Below are 24,787 nucleotides of genomic sequence, written 5' to 3' on the forward strand. Positions count from 1 at the left end.
TGTTTTTTTTTCGCCCTATCTCATTAATTTTGGAGTCTGCGGAGGATGTCATCCATAAAATTTACTTGCTGTGGCCTAATAGAATATTACTTATAGTGTAATTATTTTTTCCATCATACAGGGGGATACTCAACGTGCTTGGGACGGAAGGGCATTTTCCAGTCCAGCAATCCCGACTGCCAACAGATTTGGTGTTCTGTTTAAGGAAGAGGTACATTTTACTTAATACTTTGCCCTCTATCTGTTGGTGCCTGCAATATTCTTGTACTAACAGCTTCCTCACATCTATTAAATAATTGTAAATACACCTATGATGTAGTGAGTGAAAAAGTCATTGTGTCAATAAGCCAAATAATTTGTTTCTGATATGTCTTAGGTGAACACCAACCCCCATGATCATGAGGACAGCTTTAATGAACCAATTAAACACCCTCGCCGCAAGCACCGCCAAAGGGTTCCGAAACTTGCCAGGCCAGTGTCATCACAAGAGGTATGTACTTTTACCCATCAATCTTCTCCCTCTTACCTACTTCCATTTTAGCCAATACAGACTGTGTACCCAAACCAAAGTGCCAAATGTGAACATACTATCATGGGCCGGGACAGGACCATGAGATAAATTGGAAGAGGAGGGGGGGATTGTGAGGGTAAGGGTGGTGGGTTGAGGACAAAGTGGAATGGATATGGGTATGGTTCTCCAACATTTCCTTTTTTTTCCAGATACAGAATACTGATGTTTGTGGGCTACAAGCAAAGAAGAAAAGACGACAGACAAGAGTGTTCCCTAATGGTTGGTTGATACAAATATACATTTGATGAATGAAATAAATACATGCATTCATGAAGAGGGATGAAAATGAGCACACTGTCAATACGTGTAATTTACGAATGTACTATGCCATACTAATCATGGGCCCTGGGGCTGACCTGATTGCTTTCATAACAAGAATGTCTTGCAACTGACCAACAAAATCATTTGTCATGTTCTGTGAAAACATTATTTTTGGTCAAAACTTTCCTTAAAAGCAATTTAAAAACAAAACCCTTGTGGGGGGCATTCTTTAAGGCCCATTTCACAGAATAAAAACAAAAAATGTAATGGGATAATGATCAACCCGGCAATAAAGGTAACCTCTCTGTCTGTACATAATGAAGGAAAATTAAAAAAATCTTGAATGAGGATACGTTTTCTACGCAAAACCACTCAAAACACACATCATAAGAACACATGATCTGGGTAATCAGACAACAATACCGTGCTACGCTTTATTGTGTATGGCAAATGTGCGCCACCAAAAAACACTTTGAAAAACGGTATTTCCAGGAAATATGAAAACAGGGCAAGTACATAAAAAATCTACTTACCCAAACCAACTTTTCACTTGAAATTTAAATGACAGCTTTCTTTGCATTTTTACTTGCAGTAATTGAATTCTTTTTCAGTAAAATGCACTTTTAAGCATGTAATTATAGGAAAGTTTCAACTACAAGACCAATGAGTGTGGATATCATGTATTTTGGGGAAAGGGCAAAAACTTCAAGAAGCATGATGTCACAGCTTACACTCTTTAAGCCACACCAGTTTTAGTCGTTGCTTCTCAGATTTTTACAGAAATAAAATTGGAGCAACAGGGTTAAAAAAGATTGAAAAAGCATTGTTGCAAAAAGTCTAAGATAAAGACATAGGCTTATATAACATAAAGAACAACAGGATCATTCTTCATATTCAGCAAATGCTGTGTGCCAATCATTCCTTTGATCTTTAAGTAAGTTTATAGATTCATTCTTTGATCTCTAAAATCGCTGCAGAGGACGCTGAATTGCGTACTTCATTAGTACAGATTGTTTCTGATTCTAGCCTGTACTAGTACGGATTGGAATCCTACAACTGAACTGTATCTATATATGTAAATTAGAGACATTTGTATATTATGGCCAATATGAGTAACTTGATATGCTCAGCCTATTCTTCCAGTTAGTTAGTGGCTCCGTATACTATAATACTACTACTACTGAACTGGAATCTGAATATACAGATTGGAATCCTACTACTGTATTGGGGTCTGAATATTGGAATTCCAATCTGTACTTGGACAAATTCTACCAGGACACTCCCCAAGTCCAATGGGAGGAATTCAGATTCAATGAAAATGTTTTTGAAGTAGATAAAATTTCAGCATTACAATTCTAGCTATATAGGTAATTACTTGAATTTTAGATATACGATAACCCCACTGTCAGTACACCGTGAATTTAACCATGGGGTAAGCTAGCCTGTATTTACACAAGCTCTCAGCCGGGGGTTACTGACCCCCACTCTACTCTAGGGGCGTGATTCGTCAGGCTAGGGGTAAGCCATCTGGTCCAGGTCACAAACCTTCAATCATTTTGACCATTACTGATTGTTCCATGATACACGATTGGACAATTCGCAATTAAGATACTGTCAATCGCAATCTGTCCTAGGACAAACTCAAATCTTAGATTACCATGGTACAGTGTTAGTATAAAGGAAAACAACAATATTCTTACAAACCATGATTTTATTCAGAATCTACAGCTAAGCGTCATCTATTATCAAGCCTTTATCAGTTTTACTAACACTGAAATTTGTTTCAACTACTTGCTAGATAGTGACATAATTGTTGATGACTACTAATTACAACAATTATGTATTCAGGCAGCAGTGGCCCCACCCTCCTCGTGACAGCCTGTAGAAAAAAAAAACATTTAGCATATTAAGGTACCTTGGACCAGAAGTGATATTCTTGAATTATCTGACAGAGCAACCATACATAAAACTAGATCTCCAATTAGGGTTACTATTTGCTAAGCCATTCACTTTCTGCCATTTGTTCTCAGAGAACTGTATATACACGTGTTAGAAAATCCCCAGCTTTAGCAAACGAAAAACATACGTTTGAATTCAACAACGGCCTCCCTCCACTTCTTCTTGGCCCAAGCCCTTGTCAGAGAATCGGGATGGTCGAAAAGCTGTTCCAAATCTCCCAGGATGCGGTTTTCCTCTGCCCACTCTTGCTCTTGTTGTTTTTGCCTCTCATACGCTTCATGCTCCTTGTCGTCGTCATCCTGATGATTAAAAAATTTATTGTAATTTGTTGTAAGGTTGCTAGCTGACCTCCAGCCACAATTAAGATATTATCAACTAAGTTTTATTGTCAAGTTGTAACACACCAGCTTCGAAGGCATGCGGCGCGGCAGCAGCTGGTTATTTTACACCAGTCTGTTACACCTAGTCTTTGCTAATCTGACTGCAACATTTCTTTAAAGCTATACAGGTCAGTGAAACAGGTCGGTAGTGGGCATATGTTACAGTGGAACCTTCTCATTGGAGACAAGCATAAGAAGCACTAAAACAACACCTTGTGAAAGTACTTACCCTAAGTTCAATCTCAAAAACTATTCTGCACCACATAGCCACAAAGGTATACTTTATAACTATGCAAAGAAAACAGGCTGTTATCCAGTTCGAGGGGAGGGAGCAGTTGAACAGACTTCCATCAGATTATATACAAAACAAGGAACAAAAACAGGCTTCAAAGTACACTTAACAGTATTTCAATGTCCAAAAACTTCCATCCACTGCATGGACAGCTAAACATGTCTAGTTGCCGTTTTTGGAAAAAGCCGGGGTTCGACTCCTGCATTCTAAGGCGCAGTTTACATTACGTTTTTCGCGTCAGCGGCGAAATTTCTTGCTGTCGGGAGGCCGCTGTCGCGACGTCTCTAGACACACCGCCCGGAAATCTGACAGACACCTGCGGTGCTTGCATTTCGCCATCTTGTAGAAAGTATCGAGCGTAAGCATAACAAAAGCAAGAAACAAAATTGTATGATTGTACAACGGTAGACGGCGTCTCCCCGCCCGTATTAAACTACAATGCAAAGCCTTGTTTATGTGTAGATATTCCATGCTCATCACTCGTAAATGTGGGGAGGGGGGCACAAGTACGATAAATATATCCGCGGGGAAATGAATGCACGGCACAAAAGTCGCCGCGGATCTCTCTCTATATATATACCGGGGATCTAAGTAGACTTACAGTATGCTAATCAACGCGTGCTTTATGCTAATCGCCGAAACCCTGGCTCCCGCTGACGCGAGCCCGACGTATTCTCTTTAGACGGAGTTTGAAGTTGACGGGGACTCCCGCTGTGCTGACGGGCGACGGCTTCGAAGCTGACGGGAGAAAATTTGTTGACAGCGGGACTACGTCGACGGGAATTGTCTTTACACGGGGTTCCCGCTGTCGTCTATACCACAACAAAGGTCAAAGGTCACAATTTCTTTCTGGATTTGAAAATTAAACACATGTCTGGTCCCCCTGCCTGAAAACTGGCCAAAATTGACCAAAGATTTCACCAGGAAAAAATTCTCAAAAATAATAACAAGAAAAAAAACATGGACAGGCAAACTGGGCTTTGTCCCTCCCCTTATAGGTAGCAGAACAAGGGGGTAGACAGAAAACTACCCCCCTGGCTGATACACTCTAGGGGTATGATCATTTAGCCGAGGGATGAAGTTCATTGATTGCTCCCTTGGGAATTGAGGGCCAGGCCCATACCCTGTTACTGAGCCCTATGGTTAAGCAATGGGACAGTAGTACCAATGTCACATGACTTTTTTCCAAATTTCACAGTGGTTTCTCTCTTTACAACTGTAATTCAGTACTCACCATAGCCTCTCCTCCTACTTGGATGTGAAATTTGAACTTGCCTTGTTGCCTTGTTTTTACAACTTTTATACCCGACGCCTTGTAATGACATACCAAAGGAAAGCCACAAAATGTACACAAAATGCTCAAAATAAAGAGTTTACATGTTCCTATACACTCCAAATCCATTTTCTTTCAAATAGAGCATTGTCTAATACCACATGCAGGGTATACCTGGCAATAACCCTTTTTTGGTTCCTGTAGACTCTAAAAGGGCTTTTCTTTGTTCTTTGGGGGGGGGGGGAGGCCCTAGGCATGGCATTTTGATTGACGGTTCATGACTGATAAATAATGTTATGGTATGAACCTGGATGAATCACTCAGTGCATCATTTCCAATAAATCTATACCTTTATTGCAGTCTTCTAGCCTCTCCCAGCCATTTCTGACAGCTTTCAAGATGCGTACATATACACTGTCCAATAGGTAAATACTCTATACTGTTGTGATATCACACTTTTGCTGAAAATCAGACAAAACATGGCACCCACATTCCCCAAATTTGGTGATCATTAACCAAAATGTACTTCTTGATAATATTGGAACAGGATTTTGCCAAATTCAAACCAGCTACGAGGTTGGGAGAGGGTCAATGTTATACTACATTCTAGTACAGGGGAGGGAGCAGTTGAACAGACTTCCATCAGAAAATCCCCTCCCAAATGATGCAATTCTATACCACAACAAAGGTCAAAGGTCACAATTTCTTTCTGGATTTGAAAATTAAACACATGTCTGGTCCCCCTGCCTGAAAACTGGCCAAAATTGACCAAAGATTTCACCAGGAAAAAATTCTCAAAAATAATAACAAGAAAAAAAACATGGACAGGCAAACTGGGCTTTGTGCGCAGGTCCATTAACCGGTCTCTCCCCTCGAACAACGACTACAGATCCCGGAAGTAAACAGACCTTACATTTGACCCAGATTTTGCCTGTATTCATCAGCTCAGGGCAGACCTGACCAAACTACTCACAAATGTTCTTACGCCAAGTAATTTGGTGAAGTCAACAAATTCTGACCAAAATAGGAAAGCTTAGACCCTACCTGTTCTTTCTAAACAAAAAAGTCTCCAGATTGGGCCAGAATTTTCAAGGATATCATTATCACGGTTTTCGATTGAAAGAATTTTTTGGGATAAAAAAATGGGATAAATAATATATAACTTTTACATTCCTCAATATCACTTTTTTGTTTTGTCTGTAAAGAAAGGAATCAATTTATCCCACCTGGTCTTGTCCTTGTGTAGCTGAATCCTCGATCCAGTCGCTGTCATCGAAACAGATTTCTGTATAATCAGCAGACACAAGAATAGGATGGAAGCTAAGAATCAGGCCTTGGGTATATCTTCTGCAAACTTAAGTCCCCCCCCCCCTACTGTCCCAGTAAATATTCATATACACTAGACTGTATATGCATTCACCCACTCCACAAAAACCTACATGATCCTACATTTGTTAAGCCAAACAAGATTTTCAAATGTGACTTTTCCTGCAGCATTAGTTCCGAAAAATTCTGAGACATCACTTTACTTCTGTACATTGAATTCTCCTGTTCAAACCTTACCAGTATCAGTTTGTGCTTATGTATATGTCACAGTACAGATTGGAATCCAGTACAATCTGAATTCTAATCTGTCCTAGGTCAGTTCCAGATTGTACTGGATTCAATCTGTACCGTGACATATACAGTCAAGAAAATGATTTCCATTACTCTAAAGGGTACCTACTGGCTGAACTTCAAGGTGAATATTCAAGTTGAATATACTTACCAGCACGGATAGTCTGACTCTGTGTGTCCTCCTTGCTGTACGTGTTGAAAGCCATTTCTGAAATAAAGCTGGCTTCCAGGCCTAGGTTGGGCTTTATGCCCCAGGGTGCAATACAAATTCCTGCTGCTTCCAGATTTATCTGTCACATGTCTCATATTAATTTGTCATTTGTCATGTCGGTTTCTTTGTCAGTATCTTTGTTCTTCGAACAGTATCATTGTACCAAGCATAAACTATGGTAGCAGTTAATAATATAATCTGGGCACCCTCGTCAATTAAGGACAGGACCCACCTTGAAAGTTTACAATACCAATTTGGCAAATGGTACAAGTTAAGCTACTGTGTTTGGTGAACTTGGATGGAAATGTATTACAAGCTTACAGGACAAACTTAGACTAAAATACTATGACCGACTCGTAAAAATGAAAGACCAGAGATGGCCAAAACTAATACTTCTTTCCAATTTGGCAAATGGTACAAGTTAAGCTACTGTGTTTGGTGAACTTGGATGGAAATGTATTACAAGCTTACAGGACAAACTTAGACTAAAATACTATGACCGACTCGTAAAAATGAAAGACCAGAGATGGCCAAAACTAATACTTCTTCAAATTTTTGATATGATGAAGAAAGGGAAAACTATACAATGGTACTGGGTTAAGCACATGAAAAATCTTCTCACATCTACATGTATAGGACTGGACCACTCACCTATCAACAAACACTGGGTTAACTCAGCACTAGAATAGTCATACCGCCCAACAGAAAGACACCTTTTTAAACAGCCATGGCCTCTAGTAGACAGGGAAAGAATCTCCATATTCACCAACCCTGAATCAGAACTCACACAGGCAGGGGGAGTTCTTCTATGGGAAGCATTTACATCTAGTAACACTGAAATGAAAAAAAAACATCTACTCTTATGATACAGGGGTCCATGGGATACAATCATTGATGTACTTGCTAAGAGGTACATCCACAACGCATGGCTTACAAGGAGCTGCAACACCACAAGTGAATGTTAATGCCAACTGTGTTCCATCTTCTCTTCACTGCAGTTTTAAGTTCAGTTTTATGCAACCTTACATCTATGTAACCCACTCTATCCACACCATGTGATTTCTACTATTATTTTCAAATTGACTGTCTAAAAACCAGCTATGTTGCCTATGAAGACCATTTGTCACCCAGCCTACTTTTTGTTATGCCCCTTATAGTTATACGGTAACTATGGTTTATCATTGTTAAATCTCACTACTCTCTGTTGATTGTTATCAGTTACTATGTAACATCATATCCTCAAACCACAGCTACATGTAAACCTACCCCGTTATAGTTCTTCGCACTAATTGTTTACATCCAGATTACTGCCACATCCCCCCCCCCATCTGTGCACAGTATGCACTCATTAGATGCTTCAAAGTCTGACCTAACAGCTTGTAAATGCAACTTTAGGTCCCTGAATGTATTGGGAGCTATCTCTATATGACAGGGTGACCAGCTTTTAACATTTTCCCCTCTATATTTCACTTTTTTTGTATCAATCATATGGGCCCTCAGACCACAACCATAACCTTCATAGCACCTGTCTCAAGAAGTACTCCCAGGGGACCATTCCTAAGAGGGCAGTTGGAAGGTCCCAAGTCATTTTTTTTATCCTACCACAGCCAATCCTATATTGCCCAGATTTCACAAAAAATCCCACCAAAAAAGAATTTTCAATGGTTTAAAAGGGAAATATTTACATTTAGGGGTCCCTAGTAGATTTGAAAGCACAATTTGAAATCAAATTTCTCAATGAAAGACTAATTATAACTGTTGTTTATACTTTCAATTACAGGTGATGGATGGACAAGCAAATTGAAGTGTGGAGGTGACGATCTAGAAGAAATATCTCCCGGCTTGCTAAAAGAACGTAAACCATTTTCACAAGGACAAAGCTGCCATGTGTATAAAGGGACCTACAATGGTATACCGGTAGCCATTAAAACCTTGGTGGGCAAAATCCCCAAGAAAGTTAAAAAGTATATCGAAAATGAAGAAAGCATATTCAAAAAACTTGAACACAAAAACGTTGTTCAATTCATTGGAATTTTCAACAAAAGCATTGTGTTGGAGTATGTCGAAAAGGCAATTTTTTTTGGAGGACAAAAATATGTTTTTAACTCAGTGGATGACTTATTAACAGAAATTGGTGAAGATATTCCATGGACTCTGAGAATAAAAATCATGGCACAATCATCAGAAGGACTGGAGTACCTGCATGAAAAAGGAATTATACACTGTGACATCAAAAGTGCTAATTTCCTTCTTGGAGGTTCCAAGGATAAAGATCAGGACATTGTTGTAAAGGTACAGACTGAGACTACCTTTGGTAGAAGTAGAAGAAGTCCTACTAACTTTCTTAACAACTTTCAATACGACAAGGTCACAGAGACTTCATATGTTTTCAAAACATACTAGTAACCTGCAGTACTGGTTTCTTTACACATGGAAGAAATTACAGCAATATACCTGACAGGGGGGATTAGGGTGTTGGTGCAGGCGCCTAGACCCCGGGGTGAGAGAGCAAAAATAAACATGGCATTAAAACATTGAAAGCTTGGTGAAATTCTTGGTGGGATTTTTGGTGAACTCTTGGCAAGTCTGGGGTGGGTATTAACACCATATCCAACATATAGAACCCCCTATTCTATTTGGAATACCTCCGTCAAGAATAGCGCTAGTTGGACAGAAATGGCACGTGTTAAAGTAAGCAGGGTATGTACATCTGTCACAGGTTTTTCACTGTATCAGGCTGCATGTAAGCTCAGGAAAAAACAAATTGAAAAAGAAATTAGCTCGGGCACTCATGAGGAGGGAGCTTGAAACACATTGACAACTACTACAAAGTTCGCTAGTAGTCAGAGTTCTGCCTCTTCTGTACTTGTGTATGAAACTGATTAATATGAATGTGACACTGATGGTCACCAACAAGGTAATGCTATGCGACGCAACCCGCTTCCGCATTGACCGAAAACATAACGCCCTCACCGTAACTACATTTACCCCTTCCTCAAACAACCCTACTCGGTGGATACATCCGTCCACAAAGAAGGCATACTATTTTTATTTGGTCCGCTCTGAAAGGGTTTCAGAGCCAAAAAAGCTGAACAGAAGACAGTCTGTATATTCGACAGCCATGCACGCGCATGTCTGTCAAGGGCTGTTTTTGACGGACTATTCAAAATAGAACAGGGGGCGGGGCTTATGGTGTTCGAACTGGATCGGTCCATTCCCGGACAACACTCAGGGAGTGGGAGAGTTCAAATTTCTTTAAGATAACTTGACCTGTATTGTGCCTGACCCAATTTCATTTGTTAATGAAAATCATGGTAGGGACTTCATATCAAACATGTACATTCAAGTAGCTTGACCAAAGGGGAAATCAATGAAATATGTTTTTTTGCTACTTAGCAACTAATCTGCATGACTAACCCATTCCAAACTTCCTTCATCAATGTGAGGGGAAAATCCTACCTTTTCTCAGGGTGTTGTCTTTCAAGTTTTCTTTTTTCTGAAAATCATTACATAATCTTCTTGATTCTACATTAGGTTGCAGACTTTGGCCAGTCAATGCATCAAGTTGGAATGAGTATAGCTTCAAGTTCAAGTATGTCATCCCAGCCCACATCAAAAAGACTGAAAGGAACATTGGCTTTTGCTGCACCAGAGACCTTAGAGACAACGAGAAATGAATGCGCAGATCTGCCAACAAAAGCAAGTGATATCTACAGTTTGGTGTTATATTTTGTTCAGATTGTGTGCCCCGAAAGAATACATCCTTGGGAAGGTGTAGTTAGGAAGCCAATTTTCATACCTGAACAAGCAGCTTCTGGCAAACGTCCTTTATTGCCAGAAACAATTGAAGGTGTATCAAATGAAGTTAAAGATTTACTTTTCAAAGTGATAAGAGAAGGATGGAACCAATGCCCCACACAAAGGCCAAATTCTGCTGATGTTGTAAAGGCTATAAAAAAAATTTCAAATGAATTGTTACATGAATCACAAGCAGAAATTATTGACTTGAATTGTCGCCAGAATAACTCAGAAGAAATTGTTAGCCCCACAGAGATGCCAAATTCTGCTAATGTTGTGATAGCTAAAAGTATCAACAAAATTTCAAATGAATTGTTACATGAATCACAAGCAGAAATTAGCTCTACTGCCACAAAAGACAATCATGACAACCACAAACTTGAAATTATTGACTTGGATTGTCGCCAGAATAACTCAGAAGAAATTGTTAGCCCCACAGAGATGCCAAATTCTGCTAATGTTGTAAAAGCTAAAAGTATAAACAAAATGTCAAATGAATTGTTACATGAATCGCAAGCAGAAATTGCTGCCACAAAACACAATCATGACGACCACAAACTTGAAATTATTGACTTGAATTGTAGCCAGAATAGCTTAGAAGAAATTGTTAGTAACATCGTAATGTTTAGTCGGCACATGGGAAATATAGAAACAGATCCGATGAAGTCTCTACCATCATTTGTCACACGAAATCCTGTCATATTGCAGGAACTGTCAAATTTGGCAATTAGCGCATCAGATGAAAGTATTGAAGAATTTTTGTCAAAATTCACAGGTGGTAATGCTTGCACCTTCCTTTCAGTAATTTTAGCTATCAACCTGAGTAACTGTTATGAAAATGACAAACTGTGCTTAAAGAAACTTATTGAAATGATATGTGACAAAATCACAAATTCACCCTCTACATTCAACAGCTATAGAGATATTGCCAAATACTACAGTGTGGATGAAGCACTTGACATTTTAACAAAGACTGGCGATCTAAACCGTAAATACAATGCAGATATACAGTTAGATCTAGAAGCAGGCACAGATGTTGAGATGGCAAAGACTGCACTATTTGATAGTCTTAAAAGTGCTATAATGACAACGTCTGAAATATCTACTTTAGGAGTATATTTGTGTGACCCTTTCTCATGTTGCCTAAGTATAATTGCTGTGGCAGCAGATATTTGGAATATAGTTTTCATTGACACACATAAAGTTAGTACTCAGCATGGGGGGAAAGGACATGGTGTCTTAATTGTACACAAGATTACAAAAGAAAAAATGCAAGAGGAACTATGTACATTTGTTGAATGGCTGTATTGCAGAATGGATTTATATTCACAGACAGGCTGGCAGCAATATTGGATCATTAAACCATATAATGATTGTAACAAGTATCTAATGGATGGTGAAATATCCGATGAGGCGCTCTGTCTGGTTGACCTCAATGACGCTGACCCAAATTTAGCAGCTGGCCAAACGGCAAATGATGAACTGTCATTTCCCTCACCAGTAACAGATTTCATCAGTGATGGTATATCAATCTATAAGAATGATCCTTCTTTAATAGTCACCCAACAGTCAAAAAACAACACTCCAGTCCATTTGACAGACCCCAATTGTGCAATCGATGAAAGCAGCCAAAATTTAGGCAGTGACAAGCAACAAACTGAAGAAGTTTCTTTTTTCTTGAAAGACACCCTCAGTGAAAGTGTAGAAATCGAGGAGTCGACAGCGCAAAAGTTTGGAAGACTTAATAAACAGATTTTTGGGTATGATTGTTTTAGGAAAGGGCAACTGGAGGCATTACAGTGCTTGAGGAAAAAAAGAGATACTTACCTTTACTGGCCAACTGGTTCAGGTAAGGGACATGTTCATAGATTCTTTGCATTTCTTAATAATAAGATGGTGTTTGTTATCACACCAACAATATCACTGATGGTAGATCAGTGTCAGCAAATAAACAGACTTGGGTTTGACCAACGCCTTTCAGCTTGCTTTCTTGGTTCTGCACAAAAAGACTTAGACGTTGAAAAGGACATGAAAGAGGGTAAATACAATGTTGTCTACCTCACTCCAGAAAAATTTGTGTCACTAGAAAGCGAACTTCATGATATCAAGGGAAAAAAGGAAATCTGTCTATTTGTCTTGGAGGAAGCACATTGCAATATCCAATGGAAATCATTTAGACCAATATTCAATGAGCTTGTTTTGGTCCTTAATCAACACCCGGAAGTTCCCCGTCTTGCCCTTTCTGCTACCCCACCAGGTGGAGACATAAACCATTTAATAGACATAGCAGAACTGAGGGAACCAATAATAAGCACCATTCCAATGTTTCGGCCAGAGCTACAACTTTCAGTCCAATCAGGTTGTGCAATAAAGAACCCCATAATCACCATAAAATCAATGATAGACGATACACCTGGGAAGACTGTAATATTTTTTGACCTAATACTTACTTTGAATTCATTTGTAGACAAGATAAAAGACATGTACGATATTTGTCCAGCTATCTACCATGGTCGGGTTGAAGACAAAACCAATTCCATGGCTACTATATTGTCTCCAAATGTCAAGTTAATTGCAGCAACGAAAGCACTTTGTGTAGGCATAGACATTCCTGACGTTACATTGGTGATCCACTATGAAGCTCCAGATTCTTTAGAAGTATATATGCAGGGTGCTGGTAGAGCTGGACGACAAAATAACTCCCTTGCACAGTGTGTATTGTTTTACAATGATGAGGACCTAAAGCGTCAGTCAAGCAATAGGTATAAAGAAGAAAATGTAAAAACAAAAGAAGAAATGATGAAATCACAACTAAAAGTTTTAGCATACTGCCACACCAAAGAATGTCGGTGGAAATTTTTGCTAGAACATTTTGGACAAAGTCTACCAGAATCAGGTGAAAAATGTCAAAAAAGCTGCGATAATTGCTTGAGATCTAACAGAAATCCTGATGACTATGTAGATGTTACCGATGTTGCATCCAAGCTGCTTTTAACTATAGCTGAATTAGGTAGATTTCAAAGTAAAACAACGATCATTCACGTAGCCAGAGGGACTACTGCAAAATCGGTTTGGTCTAAAGTTGGTAAAACTAAAATTCAATCCATGAAAAGCCACGGACTTCTAGCACAACATTCTAAAGCGTTTGTTATTGTACTGTTTGATGATATAATCCCAGATTACATCAATTTTGAGGATGGGTACAGAAATATTTACTATAAGCTTACAGACAGAGGAAAAGTCTTTGTGGAGAGAACAGAAGATGGTTGCTTCAAAATTGCTACTGACATTGAAGATAGAATACTCCTCCGAAAACGACATATCTATGAATCTCAACTCACTCCTGAAGGATTTAAAAGCAGGCGAGCAAGGAAACGAAAAAGTGACACGCCAGAAGGATCCCTTTCAAAATGTCCCAAGATGTCAGATGCAGAAATTGAAAATGTGAAGTCTAAGATTGTTCTGGCTCCGAGTTTTGTCACTGTTGAAACTGAAGAGTCAATTCATAAAGCAATTGACACTTCAAGCAGGCAAAATGGATTGACACAGGAATTTTGGAGTGTAGCACTTGATCAACAGCTTCCACGGGGGGACTTTTGTTTGGACTGTGAAGACCCGGTACCACTTGAGGGCAGACAATTTGATGTTGACTGGAAGATATTTAGTGCAGCTATTGACACCGAAGGAGTTAAAATTACTTTCAAGTCTCAGTGGACGTCTTTTTTTTCTGGGTATCACTTAAATGATAACACGGTATTATGGCATTCGAAAGGAGCAGAGTTTAGATCAACCATGGATCAGTTAAGGCTAAATGGTAAAGGGGTCAGTATCAGATGGAGATGTGGAAATTTTAACAATGGGTGCTATATAACAAAAACATGGGTATCATGTGGTATAGTGAGAGAAGAAAACACACCACTAAAGATAACATTTGCAGAGGTCATAACAAGCTCAACTAGAAGGCATAAACATTTGTATGGAGATCTTCCACAGAGAAATAGGACTAAGAAGGGAAAAACATGTGATTTCTCATCCCTTGGAACATCATACGAAGATCATACTCAGATTAAAACAAAGACACCGTCGGTAGTAAAACCAGCACTTAAGTTCCTTCGTAACAACATTGAATCTTTTAACAATAATCCTTCAGCATACATTAGTGGCAGAGAGAATCTACGATATTCGGAATGTAGGAATGACAGAACAAAAGAAACTGAACTAAAATACCCATACTTGAAAGATGTCACAACCATATCAGACTCATCTGTACAAAACACATCAATAAGGAAGGAATATCACCGTGTGGAGGCTCTCCTTCATTACATTGCAGAATGTAATGAAAAAAAGAGTATGAAAGCAGGAACGTATGATGCTAAGAAAAAAGTTGGACTTCACAAGTCATACATTATTTCTCTTGAGTACATCAAATGTGGAGATGGAATTCTTGCAGTTTGTACAGACTTTGTTGCAGTGAAATTGTTCAATCTATTTGGGCATAATGTACTTCAAATTGATGGAACTGGCATTGGCCGTTGGGTAGATGGCCATAAAATTCAGATCTGGTCACTTCAGGTAGATGTTGATATTCTCAGGGCAGACTCCTATCCTACTGCTAAGTATCCAGTGTGTGAAATTTTCAGCGTTAATGATAATACAGCTTTTTCGATCAGTAAAGGTATCTCTGTGTTTAAAAATTATTGTGCAAAAATGACAAGAGGTAGAACAGTAGAACCTGCATTGGTTAAGCTTGATGCCGATCCAGCTGAAATTAAGGCTGTAAAGGAAAATTATAAGTATGCATGTCGCATTGTAGAGCTCAATCATGTTAACAACACTGTAGAAGAATTCCTCCTTGCAACTTTTACCACAAAGGATACGGAAAAATATCATGCTTTGCTCTGGCAGTATTGGCTAAGATATTTAAACTCCTCAGATTCTCTAACCGCAAAAGTAATTGCAGATGAGATAAAATCGTTTTGTGAGACGTATTTATCAGCACATGTGTCTAAAAAAGTGATTACAAAATTGGTGAAATATTTCAATTATCCTGAAACAGTGTGTGCATTTGGCAGAAGTCACGTGGACCCTAAACATCTAGGGCCGGCAGAGCAAGAAGGATGGCACAACTTGATAAAAAATGTATATTCCGACCAAAATAGTGTCAACTACAAATATCTAGATGAAGTGATATACAATTCATATCTTCGTAGAAACGAACTAAATCTTAGATTGTTTAATGACTTTCAAAGTGAACAGCTACCAATAAGGGCAAAGAGAAACAAAATCAAAAACAAGAAAATGAATAAGGTTTTGGAAGATTGTAAGTCCTCAGTACTTGGCGAGGAAGGTGAGCCATTATCTTCTGAAAGCTCAGTTAGTATTGCGGGAGCCAAGACAGGTAAAACCGGTGCAAAAACAACTGAAGACAATACATCTGATGATGACACACCACGGTCAAAATGGGGACCACGAAAGAGAAAACGAGATAGGAAAGAAAAACGCAAAAAGCTTTACGGAACACACGAGGAGTATTCAGACACATTTCTGAAGTCCTTGGACGAAAAGATAAGGGAAAAGTATAAAAGCTGTAAAGCTAGAGCCCCATTTTCAGAAGATCTGAACAGACTTTTGATAAGAACAGATTGTAAACGTGCAATTGAAGAACCAATGCATCAAGGTGACTTTGAAATTGTCACTAGTGCCGTTGACCCTGACTCATTTGATTCATTTTTTGAAAGTATAAAACATTTTGCTGCAATAGCACGGGAAAGGAATGAAAATGTTCAAGTATCATTTGATCAGTGGGAAGACTACAAGTCATCAGCCCAATCGTTTACTGACAGGGATGTTACGCCACATGTGCGATATAGACTACCGATTTCATGTCAGTTACACACTACATTGAAACTTCTTTGTGAAACAGAAGTACAAGGTGTAGAAGTTGCAAGCGAAGAAATCATTTTCTCGGTGCAAACTGTTTCCAATGTTGATACTTGGTTTTTCCGTGCAAGTGTTCTGACATCAAATGTGTGGAAAAATGATTTCTCCAAACCAGTCATTCTCCATATTATTCTATCACCACCAGATATGCCATCGACCATCAATGGTATTTACACTATCAATGAATTGTCAGACCAAATCAGCTTAAATCACAGAATTGTACCCAACTTGAATTCAAGCTGGAGAAAAAATGTCTTAGCTAATATGCACATTGTTCCACCAACAAATGAGAAAAATGTAGCATCAGAAAAAGATGTACCAGCTGTTAACTTCAGAATTGGCCATAACTGTATGAAGGAAAACGAATATGCACTTCTGAGATATGACGATGAAAATTACAACAAAAATGATGATGGATTTGCACTGGTAAAAATACTTCAAATTGATAAAGATGATGGCAAAATAGATGTACAGTGGGCAGAGAAAGTTAACTCAAAATCAAATGTTTACCGATTGACAGAGTGTAAGTCCAGTGAACTTATTGAGACTGTTATTGCGAACAATGTCAAGATAAGAAACAGTGCACGATCTAAACGTACTATATGTTTGGTGACTAAATTTAAAGATGTTGAAACAGCTTTCGAAAATGAACAAGGTTGAGTGTTTATTTAAAAAAAGGGTTCATCCCCATGAGATAATGTCTATGCCACAGCTTTACATTATTCTTATTTTGTAAACACACTAAAGTTAAACTACTAGTAGATATTTGGTTCAAGTGACAATTAAGCACAATGAGAGTACTGGCAATATTTTTTCTTTTTAATGCACACATACATGTATATGCTATTCTGGTCCTTTGCATCTTATGTGTCCACCATTTGTCACATAAAGTTTAAGCTGTTCTGACAATACTGCACCCACATAATGTTTCATTTCATGATACTTCGAAATATCAGCTAAATTAGGACACTCCTCAATTTATGAAAAAGGTTCTTAGGCAGTACAAGTACAGGTGTGAGGTCTATTGCAGAATTTTGGTCTTAGCCAATCGTACATAATCTATTTTCTATTGGTGCAGTTAGATTGGACTAATAGTTCAAGTTTAGGAGTCCCAGTAAGATAGACAGGTCGTCGGTAAGTAGGTAACTCATCCGTGGTGAGACTTGATTGCTGAAACCAGGTAATTATATGACATAGCCACGTAATAAATCCAGCTACTAGTATTCAAGTTTTAAAGGCGAAAACTGAACATTCAAAATACTTAAAGTGAGCTAATAAACTAGCCTGAGATTGTCATGTTTAGTTCCAGGATCTACATTCACAAGGAATATTACTTAGTATTACCCTGGAAATACATTTTGGGTGAAACTTTTTTATTTTTTCTGGCCAACTAACGTCAAAATCATTTCCACACCTTCCTGTGTAATTTAGTATGGTGGTTCTCTGACTTCACACTGAAAAGCTGAAGAACAAGAAAAAATATTACATTTGTCAGGCCTAAAATATCTTCTCTTTTCTTCTGAACCACACCTTCCAAAGTTGCAGAGAAAATATTCAATTATGTCAATTTATCCTATCTAGCTAGCTACTGAGCATAGTGTCTCTTTAGTAGGCCACACCAGTTAAATTTCTTTAAGAAAAACTTTAGCACAAAAGGCTGGGGTGAAAAAATTGCTCCTGACCCTATTCACACCATGAAACTGTGCAAAGCAAAGTACAGACTTTCCACAGAGATTCTGTTTTCATGTTGATTTTGGAATTTAGCAGTTTGTTTTAAAACCTGTTAACCAAGAAATTAAATTGGTGTGGCCTCATCTGCCATGTATCTAACCATCTATGTGAAAATATTATCAAAGAAAGATAGAAAGAAAGATATGTATGATATCTATAATGTCAATAAGAAATGTGTTGAATTTGTCATGTTTATTTATCTGTCATGAACATGTAGCCTTTCATTAATGTATGGATTGCAGAGTGACCAAAATCTTTGAAAATGGTGAAAATGGTGATGAAATCAAAGAAACTGATACCTGAATCCTTACTTACAGTTACAGTTTTCATGAGACAATGAATGGTAATACATAATGATGTGTAGAATAAGTCCCAGTACTAGTATTAAAGATTTTTACCCAGGATTCCTTAATAATTATGTAACCATCGTTTAATAATGGTTTGAACTTGTACATTTGTATGTGAAATGGATTGAAGTATGATAAATGAACACATCTTTTTTGTAAATTAAAGATATGGTATGCCAAGCTTTAAGCCAACTTGGCATGAGTTTGTACCGTCACATTGATACTTCAATAAAATGTTGGATTTCCAAAATATCAATGTATTATGATTGTTTTCTTTGTTGAGACTATAACTGTACTATTACCGGTAAGTATAATGTATGGAGTAACATGCTACAAACAAGCTGATCAGCCTACAACAGAAGTTCCTATTCATGAAGATATTTCCAAGCTTTATGCCCATAATCAATGGGCTGCTCCAAAAAAAAGTTGTGGAGGGGGTGGAAGAGGTACAAAATCAGGTTTTACCCCTACCCTACCTCCAATCCAGAAATCAGGTTTTACCCCTACCCTACCTCCCCCCCCCCCAGTTCCTAATCCAAAATGGCCCAACTGACCCTAGTTCCAGGTCAAAGATTGCTCCCCCCCCCCTATTTCCTAATCCAAAATTGCCCAACCGCCCTGGTTCCTAATCCAGATGCTTGAACCCTATAGCCTCTACCAGGCTCCGCCGGATGGCTGGAAAAATAGTAGAAATTGGCCGTAATAGAGTGAATAGTGTGCCAAGGGAGTTAGCTACGGAGGGAGTACATTATGCCATCGACGTATAATGTACTCCCTCCGTAGCTAACTCCCTTGGCACACTATTCACTCTATTACGGCCAATTTCTACTATTTTTCCAGCCATCCGGCGGAGCCTGGTAGAGGCTAGAACCCTACCCCCCTTCCAATCCAGCCTCTTCCCTTCAGGAAAAAGAACATGGGTGGTGACATTATACATGTATACAGGAAGAAAACCGTTGAAAGTGTTTGTTTCTTTAATAAATGTGAACACGACTGTCAAACAAGCACCCTCATACATTCTCGTCTATGACCTCCTAATCTCCGAACAGTTAATCAAGGTCAAGACATGGAAAATAGTTTGCCCACACGAACAGAAACATGTTTTCATAACTTGCCGCCAGAAAAGTTACCTCGAATGCTGATTGGTGTATACGATGGCGCAAATTGAAGATAATCTTCTTCAGTATCACGAAACGGTTCCATTGGGCTCCCTAATCCAATCCAGAACAATATTTTCTGACGCCATGTTGTCTTTCAGGGCATCTAATATGACCTTTGACACCAGGCACATCAGGATCCAAAAAGACAAACAACCGTGGCCATACCGTCAGTACGATAGAATAGATAAAAAGACAACATATGACAGACTAAAAGTGTGTCGTAGATAGATGGGATTTTAAAAAAAGATGGAGCAACGACATAATATTTACTGATCACTATCATTTTCTCCTTACCCCACTTCTTTGTTTCCTGCTCATTTTATTTCTCTAAATTCACCTCGCGGGCTGCACCCATAAGTGACCGTAAAGTGGTTTGTGTTAGATTTAAAGAAGCAAGGGTGTAGATAAGTTATTTCCTAATTTTGTGGAGATTTCACGTAGTATGCCAGTGTAATGGATATAATTTGATGCATTCTGCATTCCGCTAGAGGACGCAGCTACACGAGCGTCTAATCAGTGTCTAAGAAGCCTGGCGAGATAGTGAGCTCAGGTAGAAAGCCGATTCTTTTCCGTACACACGTACCTGGATACCTACCTACGAGCCCTTCCCAAAAGTTGGTAGAGCATCTCAGGTAGCACCCGACAACGACTCCGTGCGACCATTGAAGGAGGTACGGCAGTGCCATATGTAACCGAGCCGGTTTAGCAGCCGATTCTAGCAGTAGGTTTAGCAGCCGATTTCTGACTATAGGAAAGATAGCAGCTGATTCGGATACATCTGTTTCTACTGTCTTTTACTGATTTCGTACAATTGTACAATGTAATATGAATATGTATAACGTTATCATCTTCAAATAAAAATTAATGCCTTGACTGGACTGGACTGCGCCAAGAAGGGCAAGGTTATGTTTTCGGTGGCGTTCGTGTGTTTGTCTGTCAACATGATAACTCGAGAATGCCTCGATGCATTGTCTAGATATTTGTTATTTGAGTAGGTGTTGATTAGACCTCAAATGATTGGACTCTATGCCTCCTGGCGGCTTTCGGTGGTACTTGAACAGTAAGTTGGTGTTAGGTGCCTTTCCCAAGGGCACAACATCAGTGGCATGTTAGAAGTTGTAGATGGCTATGGCCCAAATGGCAAAATTCTGATTGAGGGGTGCTTTCCCAACAATACAAAGGTGTTTTAGATATCTCTTACTAGTAAAACAAGACCCAAAATCTCCATGAAACTTTGGATTAAACCAGTCCCCCCCCCCCCCCAATCAATATCCCTCAATTGTATGATCCCCACCTGTCGGGCCCTAAATATCATTGTAATCCATCAAGAAGCTCTTGATTTACTGGTAAGTTTTATTTAGATTTCTCTTATAGTGAATCGCTGGGATAAGGGGGTGCTATCCCAACAATACACTAGTAAGAGATATTTAGATTTCTCTTATAGTGAATCGCTGGGATAAGGGGTTGCTATCCCAACAATACACTAGTAAGAGATATTTAGATTTCTCTTATAGTGAATCGCTGGGATAAGGGGGTGCTATCCCAACAATACACTAGTAAGAGATTTCTCTTATAGTGAATCGCTGGGATAAGGGGGTGCTATCCCAACAATACACTAGTAAGAGATATTTAGATTTCTCTTATAGTGAATCGCTGGGATAAGGGGGTGCTATCCCAACAATACACTAGTAAGAGATATTTAGATTTCTCTTATAGTGAATCGCTGGGATAAGGGGGTGCTATCCCAACAATACACTAGTAAGAGATTTCTGTTATAGTGAATCGCTGGGATAAGGGGGTGCTATCCCAACAATACACTAGTAAGAGATTTCTCTTATAGTGAATCGCTGGGATAAGGGGGTGCTATCCCAACAATACACTAGTAAGAGATATTTAGATTTCTCTTATAGTGAATCGCTGGGATAAGAGGGTGCTATCCCAACAATACACTAGTAAGAGATATTTAGATATCTCTTATAGTGAATCGCTGGGATAAGGGGGTGCTACACTAGTAAGAGATATTTAGATTTCTCTTATAGTGAATCGCTGGGATAAGAGGGTGCTATCCCAACAATACACTAGTAAGAGATATTTAGATATCTCTTATAGTGAATCGCTGGGATAAGGGGGTGCTATCCCATGAATTTACTAGTAAAGGTTTCAAAAATTGTCTTTCTAGTGAAATAATGGGATACATTTGTGACAGACGTTATCACGTGTAAAAGTAGTTATCACGGTTTTCGATTGAAAGAATTTTTTGGGATAAAAAAATGGGATAAATAGCTTGAGCTGTTAAAATGTGCAATACAAAAAACGAACAACAAGACGTAAAACGCCCCGAGAATGAGCCAGATCTTTACACCTGTTTGTAGTTTAGATCACAGCTTCGGTCGCCTGTGCTTCAGTCCCAAGTCACGTCCGGCCCAGTACAATTAAGGTATGACTATTAAACTCTGTTTATGGCACGTACTGAAGGAGTGCACGGGGGCAGGCTCCCCTCACGAGGGACTTGATAAAAGGGAGCGATGAAAGTGATGTCAAAGGTTATGGCAGTGAAATAACATCGGTAAGACTTAAAGGGCAAAGTTAGATAAATGAGTGCATGGGACATACCTCCCATGCCGGGAGGAGATGGGAGGGGGTTATCAGCTGGCAGGTTCAATGGAATATCTAGACAAAATTCTTCCACTCTCTGTGCTATTATCATAATGATTTCTTATATTGATCTAAATAGTACTTCACATGAAGATGTCTTTCATTTGATCAATTGATCATGATTTTCACAATTGATGGTACTCTCCTTAACATAACATGGTTCGTTCATGTTACGGGTCTGTAATATCAAATTAGAGTGCACAATATAAACGTTATGGAATATAAACTTAAAAATAGAATTTTTGTCAAACTGCATCTCAGTCGTGCATGTGTAATTAAACTCTTTGTTACCATTGTTAGTAATTTGTTACCCTTTATACTGTTTGTGCCCTTGCAACAGCCTAGGGCCCACGGGCATGAATCTGCAAATAAAAGTTAGCATATCTAACGCTACATTAACAGATGTACAAACAATTCCATTGTCGTGTTGTCTTCTTTATTAGATTTAATGCAAATGCACATGATTCAGCCAGATTACCAATAAAGGATTCCCAAAAAGAATGTCGTCTTTTAATTGGATTTCAGAATGAGAATGGGTGATAAAGAGAGTTTATTGTGCGACAATTGGCACTGGTACAATGTATGGCAACTTGTACATACATAGAAGTTGAACTATTGCCAATATCTAAAAATTTTAAAGAACTAATCTACTTCATGAATAACAGTACTGATGTAGTCTAACTATGTTTTGCATACTAATACTCAATAGCATTGTGTTGCTAACAGTATGGTGCGTCAGGAATGTATAGCATTGTCTCGGTTATTTATGGTTATAATGTACGGGAAGAAGGTGTTGGGGATTTAACCCTCAAGCTATCCATAAACCAGATAGTGTCATGAAGATGTATTCAAAGTTCTTGAATCTGTCCTGTTTCCAAACCAATCGCTAGTATAAACAAACCAAACAAACAACTATAAAGACGCTGATTGACATTCATTTTTTATGAAGAATCATCATTTGCAAACAAAGTTGAAAATAGACATGTTCCTGTTTCTCAGCCGACCTCTGAATCACACGCTCTATTATTTTCAGAATCAGACAAAGGTCTGCAATCTGCAATTAACAGACTAAGTGACTTTTGTAGCAAATGGAAGCTCCAAGTAAATATGAAGAAAACAAAAGTAATCATATTTAACAAGGCAGGACGTTCTTTTCCAAAGCAAAAGTTCTACTTTGAAAATAACACAATAGACAATGTCCCCTCCTATTGCTATTTAGGCCTAACCCTCACATCATCAGGTAGCTTCACTCTAGCCAAAAAGCAGCTGTCACTTAAGGCACGTAAAACCATTTATAGCTTCAAATCTATCATTCGTTCATCAGTCTTACCACGCGGCCTTCTAAAGATATTTGATACCTGCATAAAACCGATCCTTCTGTACGGATGCCAAATCTGGGGGACAGAACAACTACATGATGCGTCGCCTATTGAAAACGTACACAACCAATTCTGCAAAAATGTTCTTGGTGTTTTTAGAAATAGTAGCAATGTAGCATGTAGAGCAGATTTAGGTAGATTCCCATTAGATATAGATATATGTATATATATAGTTAAAATCTGGTTACGTCTGGTTCAAATCGATAGATCTACACACCCCCTCCAAGCGGACGCACTCCATCTACAGCAAAGTCTTCCGACGAATACCCGTAGACGAACATTGTTACAACGTGTTAAAGACATATTAGATTACAATGGATATTCCTATTTGTGGCACTCCGGTAATACACATTGTAAACCTGAACATGTCGGAAAAGCGCTGAGAAGGAGATTAACAGATATATATATACAATCATTTTTTCATACCTTGGTAAACGACAGCGGTAAGTTAAGATTCTATGCAAAATGTAAAACCATGTACAATTTAGAGAGTTATCTTGATCTTGCAGATTTTGATCTACGCTCAGCCATTAGCAAAATTAGAGTTAGTGCTCATCCTCTTGAAATAGAGAGAGGCCGATATAGAAAATTACCTATATACGAAAGACTTTGTAAGTATTGCAATACAAATGCCGTGGAAGACGAAATACACTTTATTTCAAACTGTTCATTTCATGATAATGCACGAAATGAGTTGTCTATTCAGACCACTAAAATCTATCCGAATTTCCCTAAGCTTACAGACAAAGAAAAGACTATTCTTCTTTTAACTACCAAAAACCCACAAATTATAGAAAAGGTGGGACATTACGTCTTCCATTGCTTACAAAAGAGAAGTCAAACCCTTCCCTAGTTATAGACAATTACATTTGTATAATTTAGGTAAGCAGCTTTTATACCTATTTTGTACACTGTTCTTTTATGTATGTTATTTGCATTTAGCCCTCGGGCATGAATTTGCAATAAACTTATTATTATCAGGCATGTCATACTCGTCTTCTCGAAAGCCCTGCGTATACAATTATTTCACTCCATCCAAAGACGTGTGTTGTTGGTTGTTTTTTTTACCTTAGTCACAAATTTCTTTTCATCGAGGTGATGGGTCGAAAGGAAAAAAGAAAAACAACCAGGTATCTGCGGAAATAAAGATGACCCGGTCAGACAAGGCCACGGCGTTGCCTGAGGACAAAAGTGACACCCAGGTCAGACAACT

General features: G+C 38.6%; 2 protein-coding genes and 1 long non-coding RNA gene across 3 annotated transcripts; 2 read left to right on the forward strand and 1 right to left on the reverse strand.

Moving 5' to 3' along the window:
* The first annotated feature begins 119 nt into the window (after positions 1 to 119).
* Positions 120 to 9,611, forward strand: LOC136428690 (uncharacterized). Its single transcript, XR_010754646.1, has 4 exons — positions 120 to 211; positions 377 to 490; positions 721 to 790; positions 8,345 to 9,611. It is a non-coding gene; the product is annotated as an uncharacterized lncRNA (long non-coding RNA).
* On the reverse strand, positions 781 to 8,347 carry LOC136428689 (uncharacterized). Its single transcript, XM_066418394.1, has 4 exons — positions 6,505 to 8,347; positions 5,963 to 6,021; positions 2,919 to 3,090; positions 781 to 2,711 (listed from the first exon to the last, which is right to left on the reverse strand). The coding sequence occupies exons 1-4, from the start codon at positions 6,557 to 6,559 to the stop codon at positions 2,677 to 2,679; spliced, it is 321 nt and encodes a 106-aa protein (XP_066274491.1). The 5' UTR covers positions 6,560 to 8,347; the 3' UTR covers positions 781 to 2,676.
* Positions 9,612 to 10,119: 508 nt separating the features above from the next.
* Positions 10,120 to 18,632, forward strand: LOC136428688 (uncharacterized). Its single transcript, XM_066418393.1, has one exon. It carries the CDS (start codon positions 10,120 to 10,122, stop codon positions 16,960 to 16,962), a length of 6,843 nt encoding a protein of 2,280 aa, XP_066274490.1. The 3' UTR covers positions 16,963 to 18,632.
* Positions 18,633 to 24,787: the final 6,155 nt, after the last annotated feature.

This window comes from Branchiostoma lanceolatum, chromosome 2 (assembly GCF_035083965.1).
Source record: "Branchiostoma lanceolatum isolate klBraLanc5 chromosome 2, klBraLanc5.hap2, whole genome shotgun sequence".
Classification (NCBI taxonomy): Eukaryota; Metazoa; Chordata; class Leptocardii; order Amphioxiformes; family Branchiostomatidae; genus Branchiostoma; species Branchiostoma lanceolatum.

Coding starts and splice junctions, on each gene's coding strand:
- LOC136428689 (XM_066418394.1), bottom strand. CDS start 6,559: ATGGCTTTCAACACGTACAGCAAGGAGGACACACAGAGTCAGACTATC. Junction 6,022..6,504: donor GAGTCAGACTATCCGTGCTG/GTAAGTATATTC, acceptor CTGATTATACAG/AAATCTGTTTCGATGACAGC. Junction 2,712..2,918: donor GGCCGTTGTTGAATTCAAAC/GTATGTTTTTCG, acceptor TTTTTTCTACAG/GCTGTCACGAGGAGGGTGGG.
- LOC136428688 (XM_066418393.1), top strand. CDS start 10,120: ATGCATCAAGTTGGAATGAGTATAGCTTCAAGTTCAAGTATGTCATCC.